Source organism: Carica papaya, chromosome 3 (genome assembly GCF_054855325.1).
Source record: "Carica papaya isolate Zhongbai chromosome 3, ASM5485532v1, whole genome shotgun sequence".
Classification (NCBI taxonomy): Eukaryota; Viridiplantae; Streptophyta; class Magnoliopsida; order Brassicales; family Caricaceae; genus Carica; species Carica papaya.
The window spans coordinates 19,634,522-19,649,064 of record NC_142311.1 but is presented as its reverse complement, the minus strand read 5'-3'; the positions used below and the strand labels follow the sequence as shown (position 1 = coordinate 19,649,064).

The following is a 14,543-nucleotide window of genomic DNA, read 5'->3' as shown; positions in this document are numbered from 1 at the left end:
CAATAAGGTGGGAAATATCTCCATGTCAAATGCATTACTAACTGTTGTAGCATGGGATCCTACTTTTCACTTTTTAACTGCCTCCTCTATCATCTCTTACCCGGACTTTGAAGGGAAATCGATGCGTTTGTAATTCAGACCCGTAGCGAACTCTAACATCCATTCCAAGACTATCAACTCCAACTAAATTAGCTTCCTACGTACATGAAAAAACAAGTGTCAAAGGGTTCACGATGTTGCCAAAATGAATTATGGGGCATAACTGTAGCTATCAACTCAAGTCTCTGTGTCCTAAATTGCACATTATGATACATAAACTTTGCAAGTTTCCGTAGCTTTGCCTCTAAGTAAAAAGATTTCATGAAAAGACTTATATGAAGCAATCAAGAACTTAGATGAAGATATTGATGAATATCTGTCACATCACAACCCATAAATTTTGCAAGTTTCTATAGCTTTGCCATTAGGTAAAAAGACATCATCCCAAGACTTAATGAAGCAATCAAGGATTACATCTTTTTGTTGTCAGTGATGGGTTGCACTTCTCTTCCATGTTTTCCGGATGTGCAATTCTTTCACAAGCATTGGATCAGAAAATCTATGCTAGTTTTCAATATTAACCGCTTGAACATCTAACAAGGATAGAACTTTTCTATGTTGACTTATGCCCACTGTGGAGGATGTACTATTACCTTTTTTATAAAAAATATACAGAAAATGACTAAATTATTAAGAAAAAAGAGAACAGAAAGCTTGAGACAATGTATCCTCTTACAATAAGGAACAAAACAAAGCAAGGAAAAAAAGAGGAAAATGTGGCTGATTTTATAATAAGACAGCCCCCCCAATTTCTTTGCACAACAGATAAAACCCAAAAAGAACCACCGAAATGATGTAATGTTCTTGACAGAAAAAAATTCAAATGCTTTTATAATCCCTCAAAATCTTAGTAGAAAACTTATACAAGGACATGCTGCCAAGTTTGATTCTACCAGTTAACAATGATATAAGCAAATGGGACAATGAAAATGCATGTAGAGCAGTTCTAAGCATAAACAGGAAGACAGGTCTTATTCCCATATAAAAGGAAAAGAAGAATACACGACTTGCCAAGTACAAACAGATGTATATCTCATGAAGCATACACTAATAGTTGCCATTATAAACAATGATATCTTATTCCATACAGCTACTCCTAATTAACGTCTTCTCAACAGGGAAAAAAAATTTCTCTAAGTAGAGACAGGAAATTTATAGGAAGATTTACAACAATATTCCATTTAAAAATAATTATAAAATGGACCTCTTGTTTTATTTTATTAGAAAAATACCTTTTCAATCAGTAATCTATTAACTAACATTAAAAAAAACTGATAATCTTGTAATTATGTTGAAATAACTTTCACAGTGTCATGATTGTTACATTGTCAAGTTCTTGACATACAATTAACGGAATACTGATATAGAGAGTACTACTGTAATAAAATAAAAGGAAGAGATTATTTCTGTAGTTATGCTTAAGTCAAAAAGAAATCTTGCTGGTTATGCAAAATTTATAAAAGTAAATCTGTATCTACTATGTAAACTTCTTTTGTATTTCAAATAATCAAGGATATGATTTTTTTGAAATAAATAATCAAGGATATGATGAATAAAGAAAAAAACTGAATCGCCAATTTGTCTCAAGGGCCATAAAAAGACTAACAGTTACAAGCAAGATAGAAAGTAGAACTTATGGAAGCATCTGAAATAATACTATTAACTTCAGGTTATCAAGGGAAAAAAGCATGTGGGGAACTGTTATGATATTTCTCTTTTATTTTCCTTTTTTTACCTCCACAAGAAGACCTTTCTTTTTGCAAAGAGCTTTAAGAGAGATGTTGCACAAAATCCCCCTCTGACTTAAGTTCTCTACAATGGCTGATATAGAGTGTACTAGAGCATCAGGCTCAGCATCTTGAAAATCTTGCAAGCTAATTGATGACTGCAAACATTCAAAGAAATGTAGAGTAACCATCTAGGTTGATGACTCTTAGGAAGAAAAATGACAGCAAAAGAAACTGGATACAGATTCAAACCCAATTCTCCTAACAATCATAGACGGACGAGGTCATATCCTAGGTTAAATCCCAATTTACGACCTAGCCAGGATATACAGGGTAACTAAAAAATGCATCTGCAAGGAAACTAGAATGAAAATTACATCCAAACTAGCTAAGAGGCACGACAACATTTCATGGAGACAGTTAAGGCCTCCTATTATGTCAAATTTAGCAACTCTATCCTGGGATTGTGCTTGCTTCCATTGGATCCCATTTCCTTAGAATATAGGAACTAAGTACCTTCTTAGCCTCAACCTTAGATTCCCAAACTACGTGCATATAAATATAACAATTAGTGATATATGTACGTGACACCTAAATAATACATGCACCTAAAATTGATGATACATTTATGTAACCTTCCACTGATACATGAATGTAAATAACCTTTTCAATGGTACATGCAACTAGATGATATTAGCATGCATCAATGCAAGTATGCATGTACTTAAATGCTGATTCATAGATTTAGAAAACACCAAAAGCAATAATCCATTATTATTACTTAAATCAAATTCGATAATCTGCCGCTTGATTTAAATTATCTTAGCATATAAGTTTGTTGGGCATCTAAGAATAAATGTAAATCAGTAAAGCTACCTCCAGGTTTTGAACCTTTACACAAAAAACACATCAAAATATTATAGAGTAAGTCAGAATCCTTGAACTTAAGAGTCATGAAGGAATGAGCAAAATGGCTTAAGTCTAAATTGTCAAAACAGATCAAAATTAGAGTCTATTTACGCAATCTAGACTCAAGTCATTTAACATCAAGGAATTAAGTAAACAGACCTTTAGATAAGTCAATTCATCTTAAGTGGACAGCCCTTGAACTCAGAAACTCATTTGACTATGTTAAAGAATCTACTTTATGTATAATTAGAACTAAACTAGGTTAAAGAGTATCATAGTAAAATACACCATTTGTAAGTAATCGTAACTTTCCTTTCTTATTTCCTAGAACTTTTATATATAGGAATATATTATTCAGTAAAATACACAACATATTGTTTTGACATCCTATTGGGACCATAAGTCAAGAAACCTTAAACTCATGTAAAAAGCCTCTTCAACTTTCATTGCTAAAATAAATTTTAAAAAAAAATTCTAAACAAACGCTAGTCTTCATAGCCTGCCACCACAGCTGCCATCATGACCACCAGCCTTGATATTATAAAGACAGAAAATCAGCAAGCCAAAGGACTATCGTCAGTCGAAAGATCTTCCCAAAACAAGATACGTGATCCATCAATTTAAGACAGCTAAGAGATCAAGAGATCATAAAGACAAGAATGGCATGCCATGGATTTTTGTGACATTGGAATGTCTGGTGATAAATCCCACCCATTCTTATATATACCATGAATGCCCTTAATCACACTGTCCAACGAAGAAAAAGGTTCCAATGGAAAATGACAAAGTCATTTCACCAACACAAACACACTTTTAGAAACTGGATTCACAATCCTCAAGCCACCATCTTTTTTAGAGAAAGAATGACCCAGTTCAGCTCCCTCTCCTCTTCCCTTGGCCCCAAGTATGTACCAAGCAAGTCAGACTAAGATTTAAAAAAAAAAAATCGAGGGATAGTTTAATTTTACATGCCTGATCTCCATACACAGAGAATAGCTCGATTCTCATGATTGCCAATCTGTAAAGACTTGAACTCACGTTGCTTCCATCAGTGCTGGAACTAAAGCTCAAAATTTCACCATCTAAACAAAGAAAATTGAACAAACAAGTTAACTGAAAAGTTCCACAATAAGTAATATAGCAAACAACTGATACTTGAAATATTCAGAATAAAATAAAAAACAATCTTTCTCCAAAATACAATTGACATGCACCAATCATGATCAGAATGGTATTCACCAGTGTGATACACTAAATAATTAATAATCCAGGAAAACCTACACCAAGTATATAAAAGCTGTTCAGATGTGCAAGTGCATGGCTTGACCTCCCCTCCTTGTCGCTTAGAAGTGAAAATTAGTGAAGTTCAATTATTCAATAGTGAGGTGCTCATTAACAGGCAAGGAAGTAACACTCTTGGATCCTGTGCCAACGGAAATTCTATTCCCAGAATCTATTATAGATATGATGGGTTTCTGTAAACAGGAAAAAATCTAGAAACAGCATAGATATGCAATTCAAAATGTCAGAAATCAAGTGGAAGGTTTGAACAGTTGTACAGATCCTGGATCACGACAACCACTTTAAGCCAAGTCCTAAGCAAAAATCCCATCCTCCTCCAGTGACTGGAAACACGCATGTGGACCCCACATGCCATAACCCTTGGGTGCACATCACATAAACATGCTCTTTTTAACTTTTTGGATCAGTTTACCAGATCAATTCCCTTTGGCTGTTCCCGCTTCAATCAAACCAGTTCAGCACTAATCCAAATGATCTCGATTTTTTTTTCTTTTCCTCTTTAGATTGCAAATTCCAGCTCTTAAATGCTCAACTAATGCTAACATGCATATGAAGCAGCCAGTAGTACCAAATTAAAAACAATGCAAATCAGATCTAATGTGATTTTGAAAGAACTGAAACACTTCTCACTACGCAAGTAGGCACACCATTTCAAAACCTACAATTTGTACAAGCTACTACTACTAATGTGAGAAAATTAAAGATAATGCAGAGGAAATCACCAAGAAGGTAAAAGTCAAAGCTCTTGATTTTGATGGAAGAAGAAATCTCGATTTCCTCAGTTCGCTTGACTCAATGGAAGAATACTTTAATTCAACATGTCAAGTGCATACAAAAGTGAAGTTGGTTAGACACGCAAATATATTGGGGTATAGTGTTGATAAGAAACTAACAAGAAGAATTAAATGCTAGAGAAGATGCATATGCGACAAACACTAATACTATGCTTGAAATAATGCAAACTGTAATTAATTCAACTTTTGGAAGAAATGCGATACTTGCTCTTTACGTAAGTAGACCCATCATTTCAAAATCTGCAAGTTGCAAAAGTTATTGTAGCTGATGGTAGACATATTAAAGATAACGCTAGAGATATACCAAGAAAGTTTAAACTTTTGATGGAAGAAGATATCTATATTTCTTCCTCAGTTGGCTCAACTCAATAAAATAATATTTAACCAGTATGACATGTTAAATGCACAAAGGATTAGATTTGCCAAAAAATAAACTTGGTTGAGCTTGCAAAAATATGATGGGTTAATGTTGATGAGACGAGAATCGAAATTGAAACATAGGATGAGATGAAAGTCACTCTTGTAAAAAGTATTTGTCTTTCAACTACTTTGGCAAGTTCTGTAACCAACTTATACTTTAATTCAAAAAATATTAGTAACTGAAATTATACAAATTTGAAGAGTACAAAAATTTAATTGAGTTAGTAAAATATGATAGCCAAGTAGCATCTCTACTCAAGGCAGGACTAAGGGCTGAAATTGAAAGAAAATTACTTTGATAATTTTAATGTCTCAAACTCAAGATTTACACACGTCAAAACGCTGCATATTCATGATAAATCTCACAAATATACAAGGCTTATTAATCAGATAAACTTTAACAATCTCATACCAAAATTCCCACGACACAAATCTCACATTCAAGATCTCAAAAAAAAAAACAATGGTTTATGAACTTGAGTCCATAAATAACCAATACTTCATAATTAGCTGTTGCCATGTAAAGAAAAATAATATATATACTTTTGCAAATACAAATACTCAAAATAGATTTTCCTAACTCATAATCCACACTTTTTTTCATAAAATCTCCTTGAAAATCTAACTCAAAGCATATACATTTGTACATCCAAAATTTAACAAAACACACATCTATATATAAGGAAATTTGATCTCTGATATAAACTAAGGGTACACTTAATCCAGTGGCATGAGTCACAAAATCACAAAGAGCATGCTACTCTGTTACTGGCAGCATGGTGTCAAAATTAGTTCTTGTCATACTAACATGTTAACATGACCAATGTTAACTCCATTGGGAGAGTCATAATGCATAATATTTAACTCTCACCAGCAAAATCACGAATTTCACATTGTAATATCGGGGAGCTATAGTTTTTTTTACTATTCATAAACTGATTTCTTGTTGCTTATTCAAAATAATTTGAAATCTTAACACACTAGTTTCCATAATATATAAAAGTACAAGAACGTTCTGGTCATATAGTTCCCAAATTGAAGAAAAATATAATAATCCACAAAATCATAGTAGGTCAAATTCTCGAAATAATTAAATTCTAGCAAGTAGATAAAGTAATAATTCTATTTCTTGAGACGAAATTTAATGAAGTATAAAATATTTATATATTGCATGGCAAACTTTTCAAGTCATCAAGTAAATATTCATATAGTAGTTGAATTTGAAATCCATAATTGACAATATAAACACGTAAATAAATACACATACTTATGTATTACTCAAAACTAAAAAATACCACTAAAAAGTAGAAATTACTTACCTCACTAACAATTCCAACCCAATTAAAAAAAGTAATTTCATGAAACCAAATTATAACCTCAAATCACATAATTTTCTTATTCATCAAAACAAATCCAAATCTATACTCACTAACGTTATGGACCCAACCTTACTAATTCGAACCTTTGATTGGTCGTTAACCTAATTTTTATGGGTATGTCAAAATTTTCTCAAATATACTATTTTTAAATTTAATTTAAACAAACTAGAAAATTAAATTGAAGTACAAAACATATACCATAGTATACATCTTCTTTCAAAATATTAAGAGCATGTCAAAATATATTTTCTGTAATTTTTTGAAGTTTTGAAACCTTAATAACTGAGCACAGTCTCCATGAAAATAACATTATAAAATTCATAAATTTTTTTTCAAAAATATATTAATTTGAGAAAATTATGAAAAATAAATAAAAATATATAACATAATATTTTGAATACATCTAAAAGTTTTAGCTTTAAATTCATTTAGGAAGATCAGAGGTGAATCACACTTTCTGATACCTGAGAGTAGGATTCGTCTCTGGATATAGAAAATTTTTTCAGGTTAGGATGTTCGAACCCTCAACTTTATGTAATGATATCTCTCAATCTCGAATGAACCAAAACGTGATCATAGCACCATTAGAAAGCATGTTTTAGTGGTTATCAGATCCATCCAAGAATCAACCCAAACGGTGGCCAAAAAATGTACTTTTCCAGCGCTACCAATTTGATCAAAAATCATGTGAGAACCCAGGACCTACTGTCTTTAAATTCAAATTTCTCTCATGAAAAAACTCGGTTTAACACGGATGGGAAGTTTTCATCGAAAGCTTCCCAGTAATATATAATTTGCTATATAAATTTACTAAAATGGAGTTATTTTAAAAAACTAAAGAAACTGTTTGACGATTATGAAAAAAATCACCCAACTCCCACATATTATCTACTAATATAAGAAAATTAGTTAATACTAACCTCAATTTTAAATTCCTATTAATAAATCTCTTCCTCCTTTGTGTCTGTCATGAGCCTCTTTAGGAAAATAAATTTAGGGTTTAGGAGTTTAATATTTATAGTAGTTTATTAAAGGGTAGTTTAGGTAAACTCTAATACCTTAAATAATTAATTATTATCAATTTTGTATTTATTTGTTCATTATTATTTTATTTATAATATTTTTTTTTTTGTTGCCAGTCATTAAAATAACATCCTGCAAAAATATAGCTCAAATTTACCATGTCTTTTTTTTTTTTTAAATAAAAGAGAAACACTATTTACAAAAATACTAAAGGGATACCGCCCGTATACAAAATAGTTACATATCTATCAAGTGGTCAATGACTAAACCAATGTTATCCCAATCATGAACATCATGACCTAACAAGATAAACCTAAAAGTATGAAACCATCTATTTCTAATGTTTATGAAATTAAATTCGATATCCTCAAAAACTCTAGCGTTTCTTTCCTTCTACACAACCCAAAAAATGGCGAGTGAAATAAGGAATAGATATTTTTTCTTTTTACAATACCCTGCCCACGCCCACAATTCCCCACTTACATTCTCAGCCATGACCCAACTCAAACCCAGCAGCCCAAAAACCATAGACCAAATGTTGTTAATTTCTGGACATTTCAGCAATAAATGGTAACACGATTCCTCATCAGCTTTACAAAAGTAACATCTATTCACAATGGTGTTTCCTTTTCTCTTTAACATGTCAATAGTCAAAATATTGTCTTGCGCTGCCTCCCAAGCAAAAAAACCACTCTAGGTGGCGCGTTTGTCTTCCAAATTAAATTGAAAGGTGCAGTCATGTTCGGTATCCCTTCCTTCTTGCATAATCTGTAATAGAATGACTTAACTAAGAAGCCTCTGTTAATATCCAGCTTCCAGAGCCTCACATCATGATTTTTAGTCAGTCTAATATTGTCCAAACAGAGCAGTAGATTACTGTACTCATCAATCTCCCAATCTTGCAGATTTCTCTTAACCTGAACACTTTAGGTTCTATCACCTCCCACAGATCCGAAAGCCTCCTCCACCTTAGCCTCATTATCACTCACAATCACAACAATTCTAGGAAACCGATCTTTTAATTTTAAACCCACTCATCATGCCAGAAGCTTATCTCTTCCCCATTCCTAGCCTTCCAACCCACGCAGTTCATAAACTCTTTGCTGCCATCCCTCATTCTTCTCCAAAGACTCTAATCATGCAGTTTGAATCTCCCCCTCCTACCCCTCTCCTTCTCCCAATCACCACCTTCCTCCACAACCACTTTCCATGAAGAGCACTGTTTATTTCTTTAATGGATTTTAAGTCCAATACTCTCTCTCACACACTTTTCTTAACCTACTCCCATCTAACAATATGATATTTTCTATCCTCCTCTTCATCTCTCCAAAGAAACCTACATTGGACCTTTTCAAGTTTTGTAGCAATGCTTGCCAGGATGGTTAAAGTGGAGAGATAATATATTGATAGATGAGCAAGAGTACTCTTAATCAAAGTGAGTCTTCCTCCTTTTAATAGGTAGTTTCTCTTCCACCCCGCCAGCCTCCTATGAACAATTCTACAATAGGATCCTACGTCTTGACATCTTTATATTTGGCTCCAAGTGGTAACCCTAAGTATTTGATTAGTAGTGTTGATACTTTGCACCCCAAAACACTAGCCAATCTCCACTCATCCCCCCTATTACCAATTCTAATCAATTCAGTCCTCCCCATATTAATCTTAAGACCAAACACCATCTACAAACAAAGTCGAATACACTTCAAGTATAACAAGGCACGAATACTCGGCTCACAGAAAATAAGTGCATCATCTGCAAAAAATAAATAAGACACCCTCACCCTTGACTCCTCACTCCCCACCACAACACCATTCAACAATCTAAACTCCCCAGCCCTAACCATCAATCTGCTGAAAGCTTCCATAACCGTAATAAAAAGTAGAGGCGATAAAGGGTCACCTTGACAGAGACTTCTTGAAGCCTTAAAGAATTTAGACAGGTCCCCATTAACCAAAACAACAAAAGACGTAGTAGAAATGCAATTCATAACCCATTTTCTCCATTTGTTCCGAAACCCCATCCTTTCCAACATATAGTTCACAAAACCCCAATTAACATGATTGTAAGCCTTCTCCATATCAATTTTACATATAATACCATCTCTTTTCCGACCAACTAAATCATTCACAATCTTATTTGCAATCATCACAACATCTAAGATTACCCTCCACAAATGCATTCTGATTTTTCCCAATCACGTCACCAAACATTTTGGACATCCGTTTCGCCAACACCTTAGAAATAAGTTTGTACACACTGCCCACAAGACTTATAGGTATGAAGTCTTTAATGTTTTTAGCCCCCCATAATCTTAGGGATGATTACCAAAAAAGAAGTGTTAATTAAGTGAATAAAAGAACCCGTTCTGTAGAAATCATTGAAAACAGCAACCACATCCTTCTTGATCACCTCCCAAAAGTCTTGATAAAACTTCAAATTAAAGCCATCAGGTCCCGGTGCCTTCTCTCCATTACAATCCTCAAGACAGCCTCTGATTTCCTTTTCCGTGAAGGGCATCTCCAGCCCCATTATGCCTTATTCACTTAGCTGCTTAAATTCCAAACCCTCCAGCCTTGGTCTAACTCCCTCCTCGTTGAACAGATTATGTAAAAAAGATTAGACTCCCTCCCTCATTGCCTCATTACCCTTCACCGACTCTCCATTAATATTAAGTTCTTCCACATAATGATTTTTTCTTCTAAAGTTAGCTAAACTGTGAAAATCTTTTGTATTCCTATTACCTTACTTCAACCACTTCTCTCTACCTTTTTGTCTTCATGAGGTCGCCTCCATATTTATAATGGTTGCAATTTCTCCTTTTAGAGATTCCCTCCCCCGACCCTCTTCATCTAATCCCCCCTCCGAATCTTTACTATCCAGATCAGCTAACTCCTTGAAATTTTCACTAATTTTCCTTTCAATCTTCCCTTCCTCCTCGCTGGCCCATTTTTTTATCTCCTTCAAGGCTCTTAATTTTGCAGCAAAGATGAAACTGCCCGATTCTTTCACACTATTCTGTCCCCAAACCCTCCCAACCAAATTTCTGAACCACTCCACCTTCAACCATTTATTGTCAAGCCTAAACGGACATGGTCTCCAAATGATGCCATCCAGAATAAGGTATATTGGGAAATGGTCCGAGGTAAGCCTGTTCAGAACTTTCTGACTTAAACCTGCAAGCTGCAACAACAATCTGTCAGATATTAAAAAATGGTCAATTCTTGACCGAGATGAGGTCTCCCTGGAGTTTGACCACTTCCACTTCCCACCTCCAAGTGGCAGATCAACCAAATCAAGTTTATCAATCATATCTTTGAACTCTTCAATCTCTCCGAGACTCGTACTCACCCCCGTTTCTCTCCCTCAAATGCAAAATCCCCCCTACAGTACATTCCCGAAAAAGCTCAATCTTCCCTACTTCCACAATTTTCAAATAACGCAAACAGAGATACCAGACCCCTCTCCACCCCTTTATAGCAAAATATTTTTTTATCCCACATAATCAGAATTCCCCCCACTACCCCATCCGTTGGCACAAAAACCCAATCCACCTTCTTGTCACTCCACAACTTGCCAATAACTAGTTTGTTGATATCATTCATTTTAATTTCGGGAAGAAAGACCACCTCTGGCTTCCATCTTCTCAAACATCCGCTAATGATCCCTCTTTTCTTGCTATAATTCACTTACCTCACATTCCATGATATTGTTTTCCCTATCATAAATTAATCATAATAGACTGACTCTCCTCCCCTCTTCTGCATTTTTTTACTTCATCCTTGAGCAACCATTTCAATTGTTTTAGCTCTATGCTTCCCCCATCCCCCGTTTTCTTCCCCTTCTTATTATTTTTTCTCTCACTCTCTGCCAATATATATCTGTTTTCTAATTCCTCCGGCAAACTAAGCACCCCATGTTCAAGCCCTTCAAACGACATACCAAACAATTTACTAACATTTGTGAAATTTCTTTAGACCCACACAGAATACTGCTCCTCTATTTTCTCCCCAAATGCCACTGACAATGCGTTGCATAATGGGCTTTCAAACTGTATGGGAGTTATATCCAAGACTCCTTCAACGTTAACTGTGCCAGTCTCCACAGCAGCAGGCGAACCATTCATCAGCGAAATCGAACGAGCTCTGTTCGTACCAAACACGAACCCCTCCACTTCACCCACCTCTCCTGCCTCATAACTCTCCTCAGAGACAACAGAATCAACATTCGTACCTTCGTCTAACTCTTCTTCGTCAGCATCTTCTTCCTTCAACCCTTCCAACGAAGCTTCCCTCTCTACATTTTCTGGAACCCTTACCATGATTTCCGTTTTCAACCCTACCTCAATATTTTCTAAAACCCAAGCTGCCCTTTCTTCCCCTTCTATCAATTTTATTTTGGGCGAACCGTGTTCACTTCTTTTGGGTCACCAAAATTTCCTAATCCGCCTTCTGTTGCTGGGCCCAGGTTGATCCACCCATTTTCCTTTTTAATCCCACAGGAATTTCTTTCTTTCATCAACTTTGGACCCAGTTTGTTTCCTTTCTTTCTCATTTTCTTTCCAGCTCCCTCTCACTCGTGGGTCGAATCGTTGGGTCGACCTGAACCAGTGCGGCCCAGCTCGAAATCACTTCCTGCCCTACCCGATTCCCAGTCTCCTCGTGCTTCCTCAGTGCCTCGCGAAGGTTGCCTTCCTTTTTACCAGTCGTATTCCCCACTCCGCCGTACAGTCCAGACATTTTATTACCCATTCTGCAGGAACCCCATTACACACATCTGACATTTCCTTCCTGCCTCCTTTCCCTTTCAACCAATCCGGCGGAACCAACTTTATACCTACAACCTCGTGAACAGCTTCCATGACCTGCCACCAGTCATCCGCCTTATCGCCTTCCGGAAGATAGAGTCTATTGATTTTCCTTCCCGATCTCTGCTTGCCTTCCGGAAACATCAGAAAGTTACCGCGCTTATTTCCGCTTAAAGCCATCCACAACGTCCTCCAACTGCTTCGTCCTTTCCCATGCTCCTCCACTTTTCTCCCACCTGAACGCTCTCAAACTCTGTAGCAGCCAATCCAAATCTTCTTTCTGAAAAAAAAATAGATTTACGAAACTCCATCCCAGTCTCGTACACTCTCAGCCCTTTACCTTCTCCTACCACGTCGAAAGATTTATTCACCACCACGAGGAATCACCTTAGGCCTATTGGCATTGTCGGCCAGAGGGGCCATCGCTGAAAGACAACAATCCCTCGTGCTATCACTCAGAATCGCTCTCTCTCTCTCTCCCTCCTAATCTCTCCCATCAAACAGTAAAGTTAGCATTTACCACGCTGTCTTCAATGTAAAAGAAGATTGAAATATGCAATCCCAAGAAACATCAAGTTTGTAATTATGAAATATCAAATCCTAAAAGTACCTTTGAATTAAAAGATGAGCTGAGGAATGGATCAATATTAATTTCCAATAGTTCTTCTCAGTGAAAGAGAATTGTTGTTTTAGGTGAGGACAGAGTGGGCAGCCTAATTTTTCTGCATAATCTATCAATAAATTCAGATAAGTCTTATTCAAACAAAGTTGATGTTTAGAATCTTCATTAACCCATCAATTTTCTCTTCCAGTATCCACCTGATTTTACAATGCTCATCAGTTAAATAGACTTTTTTCTTTCTAATTATTTCCCAATTTGTCCTACATCATCTATCAACAAATTCAGATAAATCTTCTTCAAACCAAGTTGATGTTTACAATCTTCATTAACCCATTAATTTTCTCTTTCAGTGTCCACCTGATTTTACAGCGCTCATTAATTAAATAGACTCTTTTTTGCTAATTATTTCATGCTAATAACGTATTATTTTTAAAGTGCCAAGTATATTTAGAATAAATGAGCTTCTCTTGTGTAACTCACTTAAAAATTTGCACTTTATTTAATTATTAGATAATGAAAATTTCTTTTAGAATAGTCAGAATAGACCTCTTAGATAATTCTAAATGAGAACAAAAGGATTATATTTCAAATTCTATTAAAACTTATGAAATTTAAAATGTACTTTTTTAGTTCAATTTGATTTCTCTAAGATATCAATTTTTATCATTTTACAAGATACTTTTCCCATATCATTGCCAAAACAACTTTAGCTTTCTGAAGTAATTCCGCAAATACATTTCAATTATTCCAAACATAACCTTAATCCAGATTAATAGTGAAAGCTTGAAAACATGGATTACCTTTACAATCTGAGCTGTAGCCATCACTATCTCGGAAGTAAAATAGCCTTCTTAAATATGATTCCTCATCAAGGAAAGCAGGTCTGAGACACCCAAGAATAGAGACACCATTTGATGGATGGTCCATTTTCCTTTCAGATTCCATCTTAATACTCTGTATAATAATTACAAGTTTCAGTTGTGACATAATATAACAACAGCAGTAGAACAAATAAAAGAAAAAAAAAAAGGAAGCAGGGAAGATAATTGTGGAATTTTGTATGTCAGAAATACTTCTCAAAACAATGCAGACTTTTACCCATCAAACTAACAGACTAATGTGTTAACCATTGATTCAAAATAATTGTCATAGACTCTAGAAGCTGCAAACCACAGAAAAACATTTCAAAACTAAAAGCAATAGAATTTGATGCAGGGGTAAAAGGCTGAAGAAAAATAGCTCTAACATTAAATTAGTGGTTATGGTTAATTTACCAATTAGTATATTAGCACTGAATTTTCAAATTAATTAAGGAGTCCTTAGTTCTACTTATATTACAACTAATATTTTTTAAAAAAAATATTTTTTTAATCCATATTTTAATTAGGTTTTGTTTTAATTTTCTAATTAGGAGAATTCTAGAGTTATCTATTAGTTTACTAGTCATATTAGGAATGCTATTT

The 14,543-nt window shown here is 34.9% G+C and overlaps 1 protein-coding gene across 5 annotated transcripts in view; it reads right to left on the bottom strand.

The window, feature by feature from the left end:
• Positions 1-14,543, bottom strand: part of LOC110812935 (Pentatricopeptide repeat (PPR) superfamily protein) — a 29,712-nt gene that overhangs the window by 592 nt on the left and 14,577 nt on the right. For 2 of the 5 annotated variants that reach the window (XM_022039866.2, XM_022039865.2), the window contains exons 8-11: positions 13,881-14,034; positions 3,708-3,817; positions 1,835-1,984; positions 101-196 (exon numbers count right to left, since the gene is read on the bottom strand). In XM_022039866.2, coding sequence (XP_021895558.2) covers positions 101-196; positions 1,835-1,984; positions 3,708-3,817; positions 13,881-14,034 — 510 coding nt within the window. Of the gene's footprint in view, positions 1-100; positions 197-1,834; positions 1,985-3,025; positions 3,267-3,703; positions 3,818-13,880; positions 14,035-14,543 lie in introns of those variants that run through there. The other 3 variants (XM_088216213.1, XM_088216211.1, XM_088216214.1) reach the window with 3 other exon arrangements.